The sequence below is a fragment of the Haliotis rubra genome, unplaced genomic scaffold, assembly GCF_003918875.1.
Source record: "Haliotis rubra isolate DU_JTF1 unplaced genomic scaffold, ASM391887v1 Scf948, whole genome shotgun sequence".
In the NCBI taxonomy this organism is placed as follows: Eukaryota; Metazoa; Mollusca; class Gastropoda; order Lepetellida; family Haliotidae; genus Haliotis; species Haliotis rubra.
In genome coordinates this window covers 41,612-62,693 of record NW_025767688.1, presented here as the reverse complement: position 1 = coordinate 62,693, position 21,082 = coordinate 41,612, and the positions used below count along the sequence as shown (strand labels likewise).

Here is a 21,082-nt window from a genome sequence, read left to right as displayed (position 1 = left end):
CCCAGGCTACCTATATAGTAGTGTAAGCAAGGAGTGTGCCCACTGGAAGGCTACTGCGTTCCCTACTGTCTTAATTTCACACCCAGGCTACCTATATAGTAGTGTAAGCAAGGAGTGTGCCCACTGGAGGCTACTGCGTTCCCTACTGTCTTAATTTCACACTCAGGCTACCTATATATAGTAGTGTAAGCAAGGAGTGTGCCCACTGGAGGCTACTGCGTTCCCTACTGTCTTAATTTCACACCCAGGCTACCTATATAGTAGTGTAAGCAAGGAGTGTGCCCACTGGAGGCTACTGCGTTCCCTACTGTCTTAATTTCACACCCAGGCTACCTATATAGTAGTGTAAGCAAGGAGTGTGCCCACTGGAGGCTACTGCGTTCCCTACTGTCTTAATTTCACACCCAGGCTACCTATATAGTAGTGTAAGCAAGGAGTGTGCCCACTGGAGGCTACTGCGTTCCCTACTGTCTTAATTTCACACCCAGGCTACCTATATAGTAGTGTAAGCAAGAAGTGTGCCCACTGGAGGCTACTGCGTTCCCTACTGTCTTAATTTCACACACCAGGCTACCTATATAGTAGTGTAAGCAAGGAGTGTGCCCACTGGAGGCTACTGCGTTCCTACTGTCTTAATTTCACACCCAGGCTACCTATATAGTAGTGTAAGCAAGGAGTGTGCCCACTGGAGGCTACTGCGTTCCCTACTGTCTTAATTTCACACCCAGGCTACCTATATAGTAGTGTAAGCAAGGAGTGTGCCCACTGGAGGCTACTGCGTTCCCTACTGTCTTAATTTCACACCCAGGCTACCTATATAGTAGTGTAAGCAAGGAGTGTGCCCACTGGATGGCTACTGCGTTCCCTACTGTCTTAATTTCACACCCAGGCTACCTATATAGTAGTGTAAGCAAGGAGTGTGCCCACTGGAGGCTACTGCGTTCCCTACTGTCTTAATTTCACACCCAGGCTACCTATATAGTAGTGTAAGCAAGGAGTGTGCCCACTGGAGGCTACTGCGTTCCCTACTGTCTTAATTTCACACTCAGGCTACCTATATAGTAGTGTAAGCAAGGAGTGTGCCCACTGGATGGGTACTGCGTTCCCTACTGTCTTAATTTCACACCCAGGCTACCTATATAGTAGTGTAAGCAAGGAGTGTGCCCACTGGAGGCTACTGCGTTCCCTACTGTCTTAATTTCACACCCAGGCTACCTATATAGTAGTGTAAGCAGGAGTGTGCCCACTGGAGGCTACTGCGTTCCCTACTGTCTTAATTTCACACCCAGGCTACCTATATAGTAGTGTAAGCAAAGGAGTGTGCCCACTGGAGGCTACTGCGTTCCCTACTGTCTTAATTTCACACCCAGGCTACCTATATAGTAGTGTAAGCAAGGAGTGTGCCCACTGGAGGCTACTGCGTTCCCTACTGTCTTAATTTCACACCCAGGCTACCTATATAGTAGTGTAAGCAAGGAGTGTGCCCACTGGAGGCTACTGCGTTCCCTACTGTCTTAATTTCACACCCAGGCTACCTATATAGTAGTGTAAGCAAGGAGTGTGCCCACTGGAGGCTACTGCGTTCCCTACTGTCTTAATTTCACACCCAGGCTACCTATATAGTAGTGTAAGCAAGGAGTGTGCCCACTGGAGGCTACTGCGTTCCCTACTGTCTTAATTTCACACCCAGGCTACCTATATAGTAGTGTAAGCAAGGAGTGTGCCCACTGGAGGCTACTGCGTTCCCTACTGTCTTAATTTCACACCCAGGCTACCCATATATAGTAGTGTAAGCAAGGAGTGTGCCCACTGGAGGCTACTGCGTTCCCTACTGTCTTAATTTCACACCCAGGCTACCTATATAGTAGTGTAAGCAAGGAGTGTGCCCACTGGAGGCTACTGCGTTCCCTACTGTCTTAATTTCACACCCAGGCTACCTATATAGTAGTGTAAGCAAGGAGTGTGCCCACTGGAGGCTACTGCGTTCCCTACTGTCTTAATTTCACACCCAGGCTACCTATATAGTAGTGTAAGCAAGGAGTGTGCCCACTGGAGGCTACTGCGTTCCCTACTGTCTTAATTTCACACCCAGGCTACCTATATAGTAGTAGTGTAAGCAAGGAGTGTGCCCACTGGAGGCTACTGCGTTCCCTACTGTCTTAATTTCACACCCAGGCTACCTATATAGTAGTGTAAGCAAGGAGTGTGCCCACTGGAGGCTACTGCGTTCCCTACTGTCTTAATTTCACACTCAGGCTACCTATATAGTAGTGTAAGCAAGGAGTGTGCCCACTGGAGGCTACTGCGTTCCCTACTGTCTTAATTTCACACCCAGGCTACCTATATAGTAGTGTAAGCAAGGAGTGTGCCCACTGGAGGCTACTGCGTTCCCTACTGTCTTAATTTCACACCCAGGCTACCTATATAGTAGTGTAAGCAAGGAGTGTGTGCCCACTGGAGGCTACTGCGTTCCCTACTGTCTTAATTTCACACCCAGGCTACCTATATAGTAGTGTAAGCAAGGAGTGTGCCCACTGTCTTAATTTCACACCCAGGCTACTGCGTTCCCTACTGTCTTAATTTCACACCCAGGCTACCTATATAGTAGTGTAAGCAAGGAGTGTGCCCACTGGAGGCTACTGCGTTCCCTACTGTCTTAATTTCACACCCAGGCTACCTATATAGTAGTGTAAGCAAGGAGTGTGCCCACTGGAGGCTACTGCGTTCCCTACTGTCTTAATTTCACACCCAGGCTACCTATATAGTAGTGTAAGCAAGGAGTGTGCCCACTGGAGGCTACTGCGTTCCCTACTGTCTTAATTTCACACCCAGGCTACCTATATAGTAGTGTAAGCAAGGAGAATCTGAGTGTTGATGAACAGCCTCTACACGACCAGATGCATAATGAATTGTCGGGCTCCAAAAATGGACGTATCGTCGACTGGAAGTTCATTGATTTGACCACTGGAGGCCACTGCGTCAACAACTACAAGACACCGGCGGCAGACTTCGTCATTGACGAGCAGACAGCTGATGTGACGTTTGAGTGTCGTGGCCATCATCCACCTCTGGTAGGGTAGTTGTATGGGGGACGTCTCCACACGTTACAATAAACTGGTTAATACATTCTTGTTCTCACATCTTTCATTGAGTCGTTTCCTGCTATTGTCGTGTACAATGTCAGTTAATAATAATAGTAATAGTAATAGTCCGCTTATATGGCGCTCATATCCAGGCACATTGCCTGCTCACGGCGCTACGTACACTACTATCCCCGGTCATAGGACACTATCGTACTTTCCGATACTTCTTCAACTCCCTTGGGAGTATACAGCCATGCTGCCTGTTAGGCGCAACGAACTAAACACTCACATTGCCAGCACATCCTCACGGGTACCCATTGTACAGCTGGGTGAACTAAGACAATGTGGATCTAAGTATCAGTTAGGTTGATTAAAGTTGGAATCATCACGACAGATCTTCTGATCCCTCTGGTCTTGACCAATACAAACTATATCATTAATCTGATGAGGACTAGGCGATCAGAACGGTTCGAATAGTTGGTTCGATGAGATGGTGGAACACTGGGTCGTTGACGAGCTCGGGGTCAAATTTGAATTTTGCATTTTGCAGACAACGTTAGTAAGGGCCTTGTCACACTTCTGCGTATCCTAATTCCTTACGGGTTGCGCATTGACATTTCTTTCATACGCAGTCGTATGCACAATGCGCACCTCATATGCATCTCAATCGTTTTGAGTAAGTTTTATGTACGCCGGCATGCGCACAGTACGGCCCATTACGCGTGATGGTTTGGGACATGCACAAAACCATTCTGTGTACGGTGTTACACAGGTCATAAGTTATGAATACGTAGTGCATCCGCCCCACATCGGTCGAGCGCGGTACGAGTCTGCTATGTGTTCGTGGAGGATAAGCGGTTCATACGCGGCAATACGCTGATCTCCCGGCACGAGCTATGAGCCGCGTATATTGGGCGTATACATAGCGTATTTGCAGCGTAGATACAACGCACGCGGAACGAACTCCTCGCAAATGTCGACGTATTGCACGAATGAACACCGTTTGTCCTGCGATCAGGCAGCACATTGTATTTATTTGTAACTAATGAGAAACGCACAGCTTGCGTACAAATAACGTACTTGCCGAACATTCATGGTACACTCGAGATTTGGTGTAAATATGATGGCTCGGACGGCCCATGTTGACGAAAGACTGATGTTCACGCTATGGAATCTGCACTGGTAACGAAAACACCAGGAAACAGCCGCCTTTTTCATAAATCGGGAATACGCTCGGAATACGGCTGCCATTCGTCTGAAGTGCGTGAGGCATACGTTGTATGCATCCGAAATACGTTCGGCAGACGCACTACATAGGCAGATATTTGCGGCTAGAAAAATAGTGTTACGCCAATCATACGTACCTCATACGCAGTGGATACGCTGAATTCGTTATTTATACGCTAAATGTGCGTCACACATCAGTCAAAATAATCAAAACATTTTGAGCGTACGGGCTGTGTATTGAATTTTTTATAAGGAACTCGTAAGCACTTGACATACGCAAAAGTATGACAGGGGTGTAATTTCGGGTTAATGTCAGGATCTATAGCCTGGAACAGTCTCCCGCAGAGCCTCAGAGACTGTTGTGACTTTAACTCTTTTAGATCCAATCTAAAAACACACATGTTCAAGATAGCCTTTGAACTGTAGCTCTTTACCATTAATCTCACCTTTATCTTGTGCGCTTTGAGCATGCTTTAGCATGGATATATGCGCGTAACAAATATGCTATTATCATTTTTACAGATTAAAGATTGTATGCAGCAGAGAGGGTTTGGGTGATTCTGGCACAGTCAGGCTGGTAAGGCTCATCATCAGCTCAGGGCCCTCGCCCCCTCTACACGCAGCCCAGACAGCGAATGGGACTTCTCCCAGGAAACGCTGCCTAGTCGAACCCACCAAGAGCTTTCCCGGAGAATATGAAGGCTCCCCAACACTGCAGCCTTCTGCATTACCCAGAGTGTCAGAAGGGCTGTACTCCCGGTGGAAAACCCGGGCACTCTCTTGATCTGCGTCAAGAGATCATGAGGTACCAAACCAAGGGCACCGAGAACAATGGGGAGCCTGGCGACAGTGTACTTGGGATGCAAGCTAGACATTTCAAAGGCGAGGTCTGCATATCTATCATGCTTTTCATTAATCTTGCCAATCACATTGGTGTCAAAAGGGACAGAAAATTCAATGATATAAATAAATTCATTGGCTTTATCAAAAAAGTACAAGATCAGGTTTGTTGGCAGGAATTCTTCTGAGGCTGTATATGGGCCTATTCCAGAGAAGTTTGAAAGCATCATTTTCCATGACGCCCTGGACATGTTCAGGGTCGTACCATGGATGGACCTCGGAGTCAAAGCCACAGGCATGTCGGAGACATGTCGTTTAAGATATGCTGTTTGTGCCAAGGAAGGGCATCCACTGACAAGGTGTTGGACAGTCTCTGTGAATTCATTGCAAAGTCGACATTTCATATTGATATTTTCTTTAAGAATCACATTTAGGCGATTGCGAGTGGGAAGTGACTGGTCCTGAGCAGCAAAAAGGAAGCCCTCAGTTTCACATTTAAGACCAGCCGACTTCATCCAGGCGAAGGAGTCGGTGGGATTGCTATTCTGTTCAACACACTGCATGTACACACGATGCAATGGCTTCTCAGAAAGCTTCTCCACAAAAGACCGACGCTGGGCAGACTTGGTGAAGGACTTCACCTGGTTTACTCCCATCGCTGTACCGTCCAGCAGTACATCACCATCAACAAAATCAACCTCAAATCTCAGATTCTGTCCAACAACCTTGGCACGCTTAAAATAGCTGTGGAATTCCTTGCTTTTATCCTTAGTATTCACATGCATCACTAGAGGATCATCTGATAAATAAATATGTGCAAAAGTACACAATAAAATTCTATCATGAAGAGCCTCCACATTAATCAAACCCCGACCTCCAGAACTGATTGGCATGTATAAACGCATGTGTGTTGGCAGGAATTCTCCTCAGGCTGTATATGGGCCTATTCCAGAGAAGTTTAAAAGTATCATTTTCCATGACGCCCTGGACATGTTCAGGGTCGTACCATGGATGGACCTCGGAGTCAAAGCCACAGGCATGTCGGAGACGGTAGTAAAAGCAACGAGCCATGCCATCATGTCGTTTCAGATATGCTGTTTGTGCCAAGGAAGGGCATCCACTGACAAGGTGTTGGACAGTTTCTGTGAATTCATTGCAAAGTCGACATTTCATATTGATATTTTCTTTAAGAATCACATTTAGGCGATTGCGAGTGGGAAGTGACTGGTCCTGAGCAGCAAAAAGGAAGCCCTCAGTTTCACATTTAAGACCAGCCGACTTCACCCAGGCGAAGGAGTCGGTGGGATTGCTATTCTGTTCAACACACTGCATGTACACACGATGCAATGGCTTCTCAGAAAACTTCTCCACAAAAGACCGACGCTGGGCAGACTTGGTGAAGGACTTCACCTGGTTTACTCCCATCGCTGTACCGTCCAGCAGTATGGGTAGGCCGGTGTCATCTTGACGCGTGTGAGAGCAGCACCGATCGAGTTCGATGAGAGTGGAGGTTGGGCATTGACGTACACGTCTACCAATGACGTCCGGGATTCCTCACGTGTTCAAAGGGGGACGTGCAGTGCTGGCCTTGACTTGAAATAGGGCTTTGGCTTTTGTAGGCATTAGGCACGATGGATGCAAAACCATCTTTGAAGATTAAATATTATCCAAAAGTTGTGCAGTATATTCCTGTCCCTATCGTCTTGGCCTGTGATATAGACGTGTCATCTTTGCAGTCGTTTTATATTCGCCGCGACTTTTGCACAGGCAACTTGTTGCAACCGGCCTCTTATTTAAATGGTGGTTTGCAACCGCCTCTTTTCTTTTTGTAGAAGCCACCATTCTGACAGATCTGTATTGTGCTAGAGTTGTTACCGTTTGCTGGTATTAGGCCCACAATCTGATGATGGCAGATTGAGAAGCCTATGTTTTGGCAAAACTGTTCTGAAGTGTGCCCAACTGCATCTCGGCAGGAGCATGTTTGTGTTCTGCAGACGTCGCAAGATCAATAGTCTTACTTCCTGAGAAAATGTGTTAATTAGTGTAATTGGTTCTAAGAATACAGGGGCGGTGGGGTAGCCTAGTGGTTAAAGGGTTGGCTCGTCACGCCGAAGCCCCGGGTTCGAATCCCCACATGGGTACAATGTGCGAAGCCCATTTCTGGTGTCCCCCGCCGTGATGTTGCTGGAATATTGCTAAAAGCGGCGTAAAACCAAACTCAGTCAGTCTAAGAATACAATATGAGTCTGTTTACTTCCGAGTCCAACTGTAAGTTCCGCGGGTCAAGGTCACAATATTGTGTTTGGGAACTTGATTTCCTCTGAAAAGCTTCTTCCACATTAATCACTTCATCAATTCTCAGAGAGAATGCCCAATTTCTCATTTCTTATGTCGTTTTAATTTGTACTTGTTTAGCAGACGAACAAACACGAATAAAAGTCAAAGACGCATCCAGTCCTTCCAAGTTAACATGGTATAATTCGTAGAAATCAACTGGTAATCGCCATTTTGTTTGTAACAACCAAAATATGTGTCACAATTTATTCATTCTCGGTGTCGCCAAAGCTGTACTGTTTAAACAAATGGATACACTTAGTATGTTTACTATCATAGGCATTTTAATATCACATCCCATAGGTTGTACGTGCATGAATGTAAAACCTATGAAAAAACGAAGGGATTATCATAATAAACAAAACCAATGTTACACTACGAAATATGTCGCAACAATAGCGGTAATCTACGTTACAGAACGTTAAATGCAGTGTAAAATGCATATATATTGACAAACATTTGTTTTGAAAGCTCGCAAGTTTTTTCTGGATATATTATATGTACAAAAAGCGTCATCTTGGAACACCTCATACCATATATAACCGTACACAAAGACGCACCCGGTCTATAAACAGAGTTGTGTTAAGCATGAAAGCTACGTTACCATTACTGTACGGAAACATGAATTACAGCTACCTATAAAAGTGATTAGAATGAATACTTTGTGTTTTCATAGTGTAATAAAACCGAAAAAGAAGTGCAATATGCTTCCAGTCAAGATCATGGAAGTGTACAAACGGTGAAAGTAATCTACGTTATGAAGTCTACGTTACCACCTGATATGGAATCTTACAAAATATAATTGGAAATAGAACATTTCGCTTCGTAGCAAAGTCAGAGAACCCAGGCAAATAATTTGATAACCTACAACAGTTACCACCGGTTGCTGTCACATGATCGCAGCACTTCAGTGACATTTCACGAAATTCAAATTTGGAAGGGAAACTTCATCTATATTCGGATAATTCCCCATGAAACAGGTAAGAATGTTTGTTAATTTACTTCATTGGAGAGATGTAGTTTCAGAATATATCAAAACAATTGTCCTACTGTTGAGAATTTCTTTGGAAGAAGCATTTGGAAATGATCACTATATTTGGGTATCGGTGGCCATCATTTCAAAAGATTGATAGAAGTTGTATTTCGTGAAGCATGTATCATTTGTTTTAATATCACAGAGATTTTTAGATATATTGTTCTTAACCCTACACATATGATATTTCGATCTCTTAAGAAAACTGCAACATATCTTTCCCCTCAATTTTGTACTCGTTCCTCAAAGTATGGTGCAAATCTGTAATCTACGTTACAAAGGCATTCATAATATTGACAACCTGATCAATAATATGTCCTTTCTTAAATGTTGTGTTGTAGTGAAGTTCATTATATTACCTCTGAGATGTCGATTCTTTTTGGCGTCATCTTTTGCGTAAAGAACTGCATTTAACAGTATAACATAAAATTATATTTTCCAGAGCTTTGCCTTGATAAAGTTTATTGTTATAATGCTAACAAACTCAACTGAGTGGAGAGGATGTTACATGTAATGTTGTTTTCTTAACGAACCACAACTTTGGGATTAACGACTGAACTTTGTGAATGATATCTTCCTTCAATGTGTTATGCAGCCACCATAAAGAACAGTCACGTAGATTACAACGATCGTGTGGTATTGCATGAGATGTGATGGAATTTTTACAAGCTCCCCTTGAAGGCTACAATTTCTGATTTTCGTTCGTGACACTTTCTTCAATAAAACAGCAACAACAAGTGACAGAAATATTGTCTTTATTTTTTCACAATTTGAGTCTTTCAAATTGGGCATACTCTGTGAGAATTGGTGACAGTTTAGCCTTTCACAGCCATAGTGTATCGTTTCCCTGTAGATTCGGGGTGGTGGGGTAAAATAGGGGTTAAAGAGTTTGGTCCTCACGCCGAAGGCCCTGGTTCGATTCTCGACATGGGTACAATGTGAGAAGCCCATTCCTGGTGTCCCCCGCCGTGATATTGCTAGAATATTGCTAAAAGCCTCATAAACTAAACTCACTCACTTCCGTAATTACATCTCAAACCAAAATATCACCTACCTGTGGTTTCATTCGGTGGTATTTTTTGTCTATCCAATGACGTGCTTAAATTAACAATGAAATCGTCATAGTCCATTACAAGAAAGCATTCGTTATTGACTTCAGTCTTTGGTGACATATACAGCTAACGTTACACTATATTTTGTCTTGCGAACCCAAACAACAAAAACACCAAGCGTGGAATTACGCCTGCATACATTTGTTAGATGTCTAGCGATGCAGTCGGCGTGGCGATATTCTAGCTTTAAAATGACGGCCTATAGACAAGCTTTCCAACACATACCAGTTTATCATAACATAATCACCGTCCACCTCTAAACATATATTTATTGGATGACAAAAAACGTATACGAGAACCTTCTTCTAATAGCAGATTCTGTTGTCCGTATATATCATTGTGTTTATGAATCAGTATCAAATAGTGACGATTCTGGGATATTGCGAAATAGCGAGGGTTTCACAAACAAATACAAAGACTTGTGAGGCTACAGTACAAGTCCATATTTGGAATTGAACCAGGTACCTCTTTTGTCAGTGATGCGTCAAAGGTAGAATGTGTTCTCCTATGTCTACCATAAACCCTTCCGAAACTTTGCTAAGGCTCGAATGTTGTAAACCTGATATATAAACAGGACGCTTTTCACATCTTGTGAAGAAAGAGTATGTTTAATAATGAAGAACAAAATCCAAGTATACAGAAGCAGTGTGTGTGTGCGTGGTGTCTGCGAGGTAAGGGATTACGTGTCTGTTATGTAAGTATGCCCTGACACATCACTCGTGAAAATCTGTTGCACCCTTGCTGAGTTCCAGTGCGCACGTTACGTAGAACTAGGTTATATTAGGAAACCATATACATGTGCACGTTTTCACCTTGATGGCCCCATGACTGACTATGTTATGCCCGATAAAGATAAGACTAACTTACATAAGAAGGGCAATACAGGTCGCCATGTAACCAAAAACAAACCTCCCACTAAATTAGTTAATGTCATTTTACAAAGGAATATGATTTGTCCGTCATCTTGTGATAATATTTCATTACAATGCTGGCACATTAATTTACCTAGTTTGGGTTGATGTAATTATAGAAGGTTACACTGAAAGGGAAGACGACCTAATATTCTCAAGGGTATCTTCTCGTTCCTTCACAATAGACCGCGGAAGTCAGAAGGTCCCATTAGGGATGTGCATCCATACTGCATGTACACTAGCACAGGGACCAGACGTTCACCGCTTTGAGTGAGTATTGTTTTACGCCTCTCTGTGTGCAATATTTGCAGCAATATCACGGCGGGGTATCAGAAGTGAGTTACACATATTGTACCCATTTGGGGAATCGAACCCGGGTCTTCGGCATGACGAGCGAAAGCTTTAACCACTATGCTACCCAACCGGCCCATACTGCTTTGAAGTGATATTTCAACCTTCACATTTAACGTAGTCACCCGTGAAGAGCCACCTCCTCGTGGTGGGTGCTGGGTAACGCTAAGCGCTCTTCGACCCCTCGTTGTGGACCCGGGGGTATATTTGGTCCACCAACCTGTTTGCCGTGTCCGCTCCCCAGAGTGACAGCAGGGGAGCGGCCGTGTCTGCTCCCCAGAGTGTTAGCAGGGGAGTGGCCGTGTCCGCTCCAAAAAAACAAAATATATATATATAGTGTATGTACACACAAACACTCGTGTACTTACACCCACGCGTCCCAAAGAGGGACAACCATGCGACCCGAAGAGAGTCAACACAAGCTGGGACAGCCATGTGCAGCAATGCGTCCCGAGGTGGGACACACCAAACCAGCCCGAAGCGTCCCAAGGAGGGACACTCCAGTCCAGGCCCAAGAGTCCCAAGGAGGGACACTCCGACCCAAGCGCCCAAGGAGAGACGCCCAGACCCAACGCCACGAAGACAACCCGGTCCAGCCCCAAGAGTCCCAAGGAGGGACACCGCCACCACACCCACGAGTCCCAAGGAGGGACACCCCACGCATCCCAAGGAGGGATAGGTCTGCCTACCTCCAAAGCATCTAACTCAACAACAACAACAATTTGCCGTGGGTTGCGCCCCTGTGTCGGTGGAGGAAGGGATTCTGGTGGTTGAGGGCACCGGTTCCAGGAACAGTGTTCCTTTGCCCAACACACCACTTCGGCCCTGACTTCACCTAGACGGGTGGTTGAATTGGCCCGGTTCAACCAATCGGCTGGTCATGCCGAGCCCTGAGCACTAAATTTCATTGCTCTAATATTATTTGGCTTGGTTTTATTTGGAAACAATAAACATTAAAAGATTACGTCCTGGTGCGCTGTTGATAGAGTGCAGCAAAAAAACAACAGTCTACCAACCTGTTGAACACTGACACTTTTGTTGGCATTCCGGTTACCGTCACGGCCCACAAAACACTTAACACGAGCAAGGGAATCGTGCGAGACCGCGATAGATTGCTGGCTGACATGTCGGAACTTGAAATTGTCTCCGAGATGAAGGATCAGGGTGTACTGTAAGTCAAACGTTTCTCAACACGTAAAAATGATACAACCATTAAAACCAACATATATCTGTTTTCCTTTTCTCTACCAAATGCTCCAAAATCACTGAAGGCAGGTTATTGTACCCTCAATGTTGAGACATATATTTCAAACCCTCTTAGGTGCTTCAAATGTCAAACGTTTGGCCACGGCGTGAATACTTGCACCTTGTCTGTTGTGTGTGCTCACAGTAGTGAAAAGACACACACAACTGAAGATTGTCTCAGTAATGTGAAAAAGTGCACCAACTGCGCAGGGAATCACCCATCTTACTCTAAGGACTGCCCCGTATGGAAAGAACAAATGGCAATTAATAGAATAAATTCACGCAAAACATTAGTTTTGCAGATGCCAAGAAGCTAGTCCACAGCTCAGAACAAACAGAAAGTTATGCTTCTATTACCAGACCAACGGCTGAGGTACCATCTAGGGTAACTAAAGTGTCTGCAAGTTGTCAGACAAACTTAACTTGGGTAAATACAGAATCTCCTAAACCTTTCTCGCCTGCTACATCTACACAAACTAGAAACTCACCTCCTGGTACATCTCGAATCCAGTCAGAGACGTCGTCCCGTGATCATGAACCATCTTCTCAGTCGTCAACAAAGTCTCAACAAGATATCACTAAACCCAAAAGTAACAAGCCAGATTTATCTAAAAAGCTAAGTGGCAGAGCCCCAAAAGGGTCGCAAAATAAAATTCAATTATACAACAAATATGGATCTCTTGAGGCCATGGACGTATCTGAAAACGTCCATTCTAGGGCACATAGCTTGTCGCCCTCCAATCAAGTGCGGGGTAGATCCCCAATAAATCCCCCCGAAAAGATAATGTCTTCTAATTATCTTGTACAGTGGAACTGCAGAGGGCTAAGGAATAATTTCAGTGATTTGCGGCTATTAGTCCAGGACTTCACACCATCAGCCATTTGTCTTCAGGAGACATATTTAAAACAGACGGATACATTTGACCTACGCCATTTCAATGTATACCATTCTTTTTCACCCCCGGGTGATCGGGCCACTGGAGGATCTTCGATCCTTATCAAACAGAATATTATCCATAGCCCTGTTGTACTTAATACTGGTCTCCGGGCGGTTGCCGTACCACTGACGTTACATGTTGCGTTCACATTATGCTCATTGTACATCTCACCGTCTTCAACTCTTTAGAAGACTGACCTTCAAAATTTATATGACCAACTCCCAAAACCTTGTATCATTATGGGAGATTTAAATGGCCACAACCTGCTCCGGGGTGGTAGAACAACTAATGCTAAAGGTAAACTATTAGAAGACTTTTGTTCAGATAATGATTTATGCATATATAATGACGGTTCTAGCACATATTTACATCCTGGCACATGAACTTATTCAGCTCTTGATTTATCGATTACTGACTAAGACTTATTGAGTGAATTTGAGTGGACAGTCCACGACGACCTGTGTGGAAGTGACCATTTCCCAACAATACTACAACCCGTGAATCCATCTGATGTTCCTCCATCATCAAGATGGAACCTTAAGAAGGCTAACTGGCCTTTATATGAAACTTTCTGTGCTGACAAAATCAAACCTGAACTTTTTCATGATCTTCCTGATGCCATCAAATGTTTTTCAGATGACCTCGGACACATAGCTGACAAGTGTATCCCCAAATTCTCTGCAGTTCCTCATGTACGTAAACCATGGTTTAACGCTGAATGCAAACAAGCTCGCAAGGCACGGAAGAAAGCTGAACATTAGTTCCGTTGCCATCCTATGGTCCACAATTTAAACAAATTTAGAATTTTAAACGCTAAAGAACGGCGTACTTTTAAACAAAGTAAACGCCAATCTTGGCGACACTATGTCTCAAACATCAATTCACGCACGCCGATATCAAAGGTGTGGAACCTGATCCAGAAAAAAAAGGTAAGGGCTCTAAATCTAGCATTAAGCATCTCAAAAATGGAGATGAATTATTAACTGATATATCTGACATGGCAAATAAACTTGGAGAAACTTTGGCCAAACATTCTTCCTCATCTAACTATGTACCTGAATTCCAGAAATATCAAGGACAGCAGGAAAAGAAATCTATTAATTTCAATTCAGACAATGGGGAAGACTACAATGAAACCTTTTCGATACATGAGCTTCATACTGCTCTTGACCAAGCTCACGATACTTCTTCAGGAGCTGACGGTATACATTATCAACTCCTGAAACACTTACCTGAATCATGTTTAGAGACGCTCTTATCTATTTTTGATGACTTTGGACATCTGGACAATTTCCTTCGTCGTGGCGTGATGCTATAATTGTGCCCATCCCTAAACCTGGACGTGATCATACTGATCCTTCCAATTATAGGCCAATTTCACTAACTAGCTGCGTTTGCAAGACCATGGAACGCATGATAAATAATCGACTTGTTTGGTACTTGGAAACCAATAACCTAATAACAGATATACAATGTGGTTTCCGTAAAAAACAGAAGTACTGTCGATCACTTGGTGCGTTTAGAATCATTTGTTAAAAATGCTCTAATTAATAAACAACATGCTGTGTCTATCTTTTTTGATCTAGAAAAAGCATATGACACTACGTGGAAATATAGCATTTTAAAAGATTTACATGACTTCTGATTGCGAGGCCGTTTGCCTCAATTTATAGCGAACTTTTGAACTGACAGACAATTTCAAGTCCGCGTGGGATCTACCATGTCTGATCATTACAATCAGGATCAGGGTGTCCCACAAGGCAGTATTTTGTCTGTCACATTGTTTAGTATCAAGATCAACAGTTTATCCAAGGTTTTAAATGATTAAATCGATGGATCACTTTTTTGTGGATGATTTTAATATTTCTTGTCGTGGTAAAATATGCATACTATTGAACGACAACTGCAGTTGTGTTTAAACAAGATAAATAAATGGTGTCTGGAAAACGGCTTTAAATTTTCAAAATCCAAAACTAATTGTATACATTTCTGCCGTAAATACAAACCGCATAAAGACCCTGAACTATCTCTAAATGGCACACCCATCAAAGTTGTTAAGGAGGCCAAGTTTTTGGGTTTAATTTTTGACTTGCACCTAACGTTTTTGCCACACATTAAATCCCTTGAAACTAAATGCCCGAAGGCACTTGACTTGTTGAAAGTTGTTTCCAACTCAAAGTGGGGAAGGGATCAAGCTACCCTCCTTCACCTATATCGATCATTGGTCCGCTCGAAAATTGATTATGGCTCCATCATAAATAGTGGAGCCTGCAAAAGCAACTTAAAGCTCCTAGATTCTGTTCATCACCAAGGTCTAAGACTTTGTCTTGGATCCTCCAGAACTTCTGTTGACAGTCTCTACGTCGAGGCAGATGAACCATCTCTTACACAACGCCGTATAAAATTGTCCTTGCAGTATATCACAAAACTTAATTCTATTGAATCTAACCCTGCATTTCATTGTGTCTTTAACCATCTCTATGAGGATTTATACAACAAAAAACCTTCTCTTGTTCCGCCTCTTGGTTTAAGAATTCAACCATTCATTTCTGCTGCCTGCATTGAGCTGGAAAATATATCTCCTTCCCGTTTTCTTTCTTCTCCGCCTTGGCAATTGGTTAGGCCACAACCATTTAAAAACTCAGAAACAAATGAATTACAGTATAAACAAGAATTTAGTCAATTAAGAAATAAATATAATACATACACATCCTTATTTACAGATGGATCCAAGGACGGAGGCGCAGTGGCATGTGCCACTGTTATTGGATCCAGAACAATATCTTCTAGAATACCGGATAACAGCTCCATATTTACAGCAGAAGCAAACGCCATCTTAACAGCTTTTAAATATATTAATAAACACCGTAAATATAAACAATATATCATCTTTTCAGATTCTCTTTCGTGTCTTCAGGCTATTAAAAATCTTTCTTGCAAACATCCACTTTTATTAGAAATTATTGAATTGTACAATGAACTTGCTACTGGCCAATGCGACATCGTCTTTTGTTGGCATTTCTGGGAACACCATGGCTGACCTTGCTGCCAAGGCAGCACTCAACAAGTCTGTGACACCACTTCTTATCCCATATTCTGATTACAAAGCTAGCATTAGAACCTTCATCCGTGATTTGATGCAGAAGAAGTGGGACACCCAAGTAGGTATTAATAAATTACACGCAATAAAACCTTATGTTGGTTATACCTACTTGGGTTGTCAGTCCAGATTTGTAAGAGGTCATCATGCGGCGATGTCGCATTGGCCATACTAGATATGCTCATGAATATTTATTGAAAGGCGCAGATCCTCCGTTTTGCATCCCTTGTGATGAAAGAATCACAGTCAAGCATGTCTTGCTTGACTGCATTGAATATTCCATCACAAGGGATAACTATTTCAAAGTAAACACTATGAAGGATCTTTTCAATAATGTCAGTTCTCATTTAATTATTGCATTTTTAAAAGAATTAGATTTGTTAAGTGATTTGTAAATAGATATATATTTTATTGTTGGTAATTGGAATTAGTAACTGAGATTGTTAGTGGCTGTACTCTCAAAGGGGGTTGAAGTAGCGTAAAATTATTGTCCTCCTGCTAGGGTACGTAAGTTCCAAAACATTTCAAGTCAGTTTAAGTGTACCAGGTTTTTAATCGTAGTATTTTTGTGTGTTTAATGTATGGCTAAATCTCAGCATCAACGCCAATGGCTGAAGGGATGGTGTAAATCCAGCTAGGGTCCATGCAGGTAGCAAAAGTCCCCATGGGACTTAGTATGGTGATCTACCTTCAGTTGTTGGCGATCTATAGTCCATTTTTACATTGTATTGTCTTCTTTAATTGAAATATTTTAGCTTTGTTCGCTAGTTTTATATTCATATCTGTGATTATGTAGTATTTTTACTGTCCTTCGTCGGCAGGTTTGTATAATATATATATTCTATTTCAATGTCAAATGTTCTCGTCACGATATGGCTGAAATATTGCCGATGTGACGTTAAATAATAACTCACTCACTCACATTTAACGTACTTAACTCAGAACGTCAAGGGGCGGTGGGGTAGCCTAATGGTTAAAGCGTTGGCTCGTCACGCCGAAGACCCGGGTTCGAATCCCCACATGGGTGCAATGTGTGATGCCCATTTCTGGTGTCCCCCGCCGTGATGTTGCTGGAATATTGCTAAAAGCGGCGTGAAAGAAAACAAACTCAGTCAATCAGTCAGTCAGTCAGAACGTCACTCAATGCATCTATAAGGCTGGAGTGAGGACGTTTTGGGACATCACAATCAACACCTACAAGGTATATATAATCAGTATGTTATAAAGAGTGGATGACAACGAGGAGCAATAGTTGTTTATTTCGGCATGTAGAAACATACACACAAAACGTTGCATTGAATTGAAATGATATGCGGAAACTCAGCAACTATATAAAACACGTGAAATATTTCTATCACCCTCTAGTAATTTCTTTCAGTCATTTAGATCTCTTTGTAGCATACCTAACACGAAAATGTAATATTGGATGTGGTAGAATTATCAATTATGAATCGCCCCGCGCCAGGAGTTGAAATACAGTGTCCGCTAACAGACAAATTAGCAAATAGCCAATCAGTCACATATCCGTTGGGTTTATTGCCTGCTATTTCATTCCTGAGTTGACCAGTACTTGGCTGTGATCCAACTGAGACATCGATAAACCGGACGTTGGAGGAAGTACCACGTGTCCCTGCCGGCATTGTCCAGAAAACAAAACGAGGACACAAACCTTCCAGACGAATGTTTTGAAATACTAATTGACTCATGTTGATGACTCTGACGTTTCCAGCCAGATCGAACACTGCATCGTTTCTACTTAACATGTCACATTCCGGGCCGCGGAAAGTACACCAGTCCATGTGAATGACGTCAATATTGGTGATCTTCACTCTGTGAAGGTCACGTTCAGCCCACCAGCCTGTTTGGAAAACGGCGCCATTTTGCATTTGCCAGATGACCACTCTCTGTATCGTCATATCATTGTTGTACACCTGAAACGTAATGGGATATCTGATCATTATCGTAGTAAATAATATCATCTACATACATGGAGTTTAAGGGTTTCTTCTGCGCGGGAATTCTTTTTCATGTGCATACACATTTATCAACACTCTGTTGATCTTATCCTTCAATTATGGTTGTATTGCCTAAAGTAATGTTTCAATCTGTGGCCCTAGCAATAAACAAAACTATATATATTAGAAACATGACGGATTGATAATTGATAATTAATCTGTAACCATAATTATGCAAACCCACAGAGTTGTTAGATGCTAAAGTGTTACATTACCTTGATTGAGTCATCATTGGCCATGATAAAGACGTCCGCCACTACGCCTCCTACTCCCATCTCAATGCCGTCGCTATTGTATGGCCAGGCACCCACCATCTTAACCTGTTTGATTATGTTGTTTGGACTTTCAGCGAATATGAAAAACTGCTGGGGGTCGCTTAACGTGATACCTTCAATTGTGTGATTGGTGCCTCGTGCAGTGTTGATCAATGACCATTGAAATCGTTTGTCATGGAATTTGTACTTTCGGCCTGAACAGATTCCTCTTCCATGGATCTTGACCGTTGTGTTGTCCTCGGTGATGAACCCTCCATCGACAAAAGCTCCGGCACTGATGTACACTTCTTTAATGCTGGAGTTTAAACTGACTTGACCACCAAGATATATAATGCACACCCACATCAAAGAACAGAACGGAAGGGTCACTCTTAGAGGGAACATCTCTCTCCAGAGGATCAGCAAATATCAGCAACTTGTCGACTATTTCGGACTTCCAACTGCCGTAGTCATTATCAAACTCTACAGACATCATGCTAGAATTCCGAGTCACTGTAAACCTTGCCGTATTGATCCCGACCCTACTACAAGCGTATCCGTAACTTGCTGGACGAACCAGACAGTGACTGAAGTCGGTCAGCGTTCTGACCTCAACCACTACTGGACCACTACTGAACGCAAAAGACGACCAGGACACAGAGCGGTTGGGGTGAACATAGGGAATCTCGGCATGTCTGTGATTCGAGGTCGTCTGGTAAGTGAAGGTACTCAATAATGGATCCCCAAGACCAACCAAAACCTCATACTTATCTGATGCCTCCATGGTCGGAGGTGCAGGATATATGACCAGCTCGGACACACACCCGCCCACAACAGCCATTACTAAACAGATTGCTGAAAGAATCTCCATGGCGTTTGTCGGTTATTTATCAGAAGCAGGATCAGATAACGAGTTTATGAGAATATACGTGATACTGGTCAGGCTCAGTGAACTGGGTTCATTGTGTGTCATTGTACCCTGCGGGAGAATAATTCCTTTTAACGACAATCTCTTGACTCGATTATTTTCATGCCGAGCTGGGGATGCGCTGTAAACAACATGCACACAGAGCAGTAATTTGTGAAGACTGAGGGGACCTATGTACAGCAGTCTTAAACAAGTAAACACAACTAAAGGTAATCTATCAGAGTGTTTACCCTTATATCCTGTATCTCTAATCACTGTGGCCTAGACGACGGGTGTTCCATCTGACAAATACCTTTCTGTTTATCTATGTATACAAGATAACGTATACAGAGTGTGTCTCAGGTTACATTTCTCTATGTCATAACATATTGTTGCATTGCAGATAAAGAAAAGTACTGACAGGTGTTCCAATGTAATGCCATTGCCGATAAGTCTCTCGAAACATGATTGTATATGAAGCCTCACCGACTAAACCATACATTTCAAGGGCATGTGCACCAGCTGTCAGCCCATTAACGCTGCATACGAACTGGAATTTCTGCTCAAAACTAAATTGACGCCCAAAAGAAACTTTTCCACTTTAAACATGAAATTGCAAAAATCAAAGTTCAAGGTAAATCAATGCAAAACACATCAACACACACAATACTGTTGTATCTATACACAGAAAGGCAGACACGTTCATACACCTCTTCAAACCTAACAAACAATAACAATGGAGCCATGCCAGCATCAATGTCACGTGATTCACCGTCAGGCTACCCATACAGAACACGCTATCCACAGAAACAATATATCTGACCGAGATGTTGAAATGCACGTCTTGTATGGGCTAATATACTCGTTATCCGATTCTATACATATCAAGCGACGTGATAAAAGATTCCGTGAAGTAGATTCATTATCAGGCAGCCATTCATCTTAGTGAAGTCACCGACAAACGCCATGGAGATTCTTTCAGCAATCTATTTAGTAATCACAGTTGTGGGAGGGTGTTGCAATAAAATTGTAGTTATTATTCAGATCTGTCTTCTGTAGACAAATGTGTGGATTTAGGCGACTCCAACTCTTGATGTTCCTCCACTTGAGGATGTGTTGCCTTCATAGCTGTGAAGCCCTTCCTCAGTGCATGTTTCTCAAACTCTGCCACTTGTCGTCGTACAACTTGCAGGTAAATCTGCGTAGAGCTAGTGTAACTGCTTTCGCTGCTCTGGCAGAGTATTCTCTTTTCGTCAAGCAAATCTTGATACGCTCCGTGCGTGTAGCTGGCACACTGTGAGGTTCCCGTGTGCTTGCTTAGTGTGCGGATGTATCAGCAGGTTCTGCCACTCTGGGAGTTGCAGTTATGGACTTCCAAATTCTTGTGTGAGAATAGGAAACCACATTCTCGCTGGCCAGTAAGGCGCGACCAAATCAGTTGCAGCTTCCTCGTCTGCTTGATTTTCTGCAACACCTGTGGTATAAGAGCTGGAGGTGGAAACGCCTAAGCGTTTAGTCCTACCCTGGAGATGCTTAGAGCATCTGTTGCCCATGCTTGTGGATCGAGAATCGGAGAGACGAATGTTGGTAGCTGTTTGTTGAATTTTGTTGCAAACAGGTCTATTAGCGGCAATCTAACGTCTGTTCTGTATCTAAAGGCTTCTGGATGTAGCATCCATTCCGTCGGGCATGGTTGTGTTGGAGGAGATAGGGCGTCTGCTATCACATTCTA

The 21,082-nt window shown here is 43.0% G+C and overlaps 1 protein-coding gene across 1 annotated transcript; it reads right to left on the bottom strand.

Annotated features, from left to right (window-relative positions):
* Positions 1–17,492: 17,492 nt before the first annotated feature.
* LOC124264849 (dextranase-like) lies at positions 17,493–19,588 on the bottom strand. The gene is made up of 2 exons (XM_046699631.1): positions 18,405–19,588; positions 17,493–18,105 (listed from the first exon to the last, which is right to left on the bottom strand). The coding sequence occupies exons 1-2, from the start codon at positions 18,846–18,848 to the stop codon at positions 17,578–17,580; spliced, it is 972 nt and encodes a 323-aa protein (XP_046555587.1). The 5' UTR covers positions 18,849–19,588; the 3' UTR covers positions 17,493–17,577.
* Positions 19,589–21,082: the final 1,494 nt, after the last annotated feature.

Excerpts from the sequence above, each read along its gene's own strand:
- LOC124264849 (XM_046699631.1), bottom strand. The coding sequence starts at position 18,848 with ATGTTCCCTCTAAGAGTGACCCTTCCGTTCTGTTCTTTGATGTGGGTG. Across the intron at positions 18,106-18,404 it reads CCAATGATGACTCAATCAAG|GTGTACAACAATGATATGAC; the intron begins GTAATGTAACAC and ends ATTACGTTTCAG.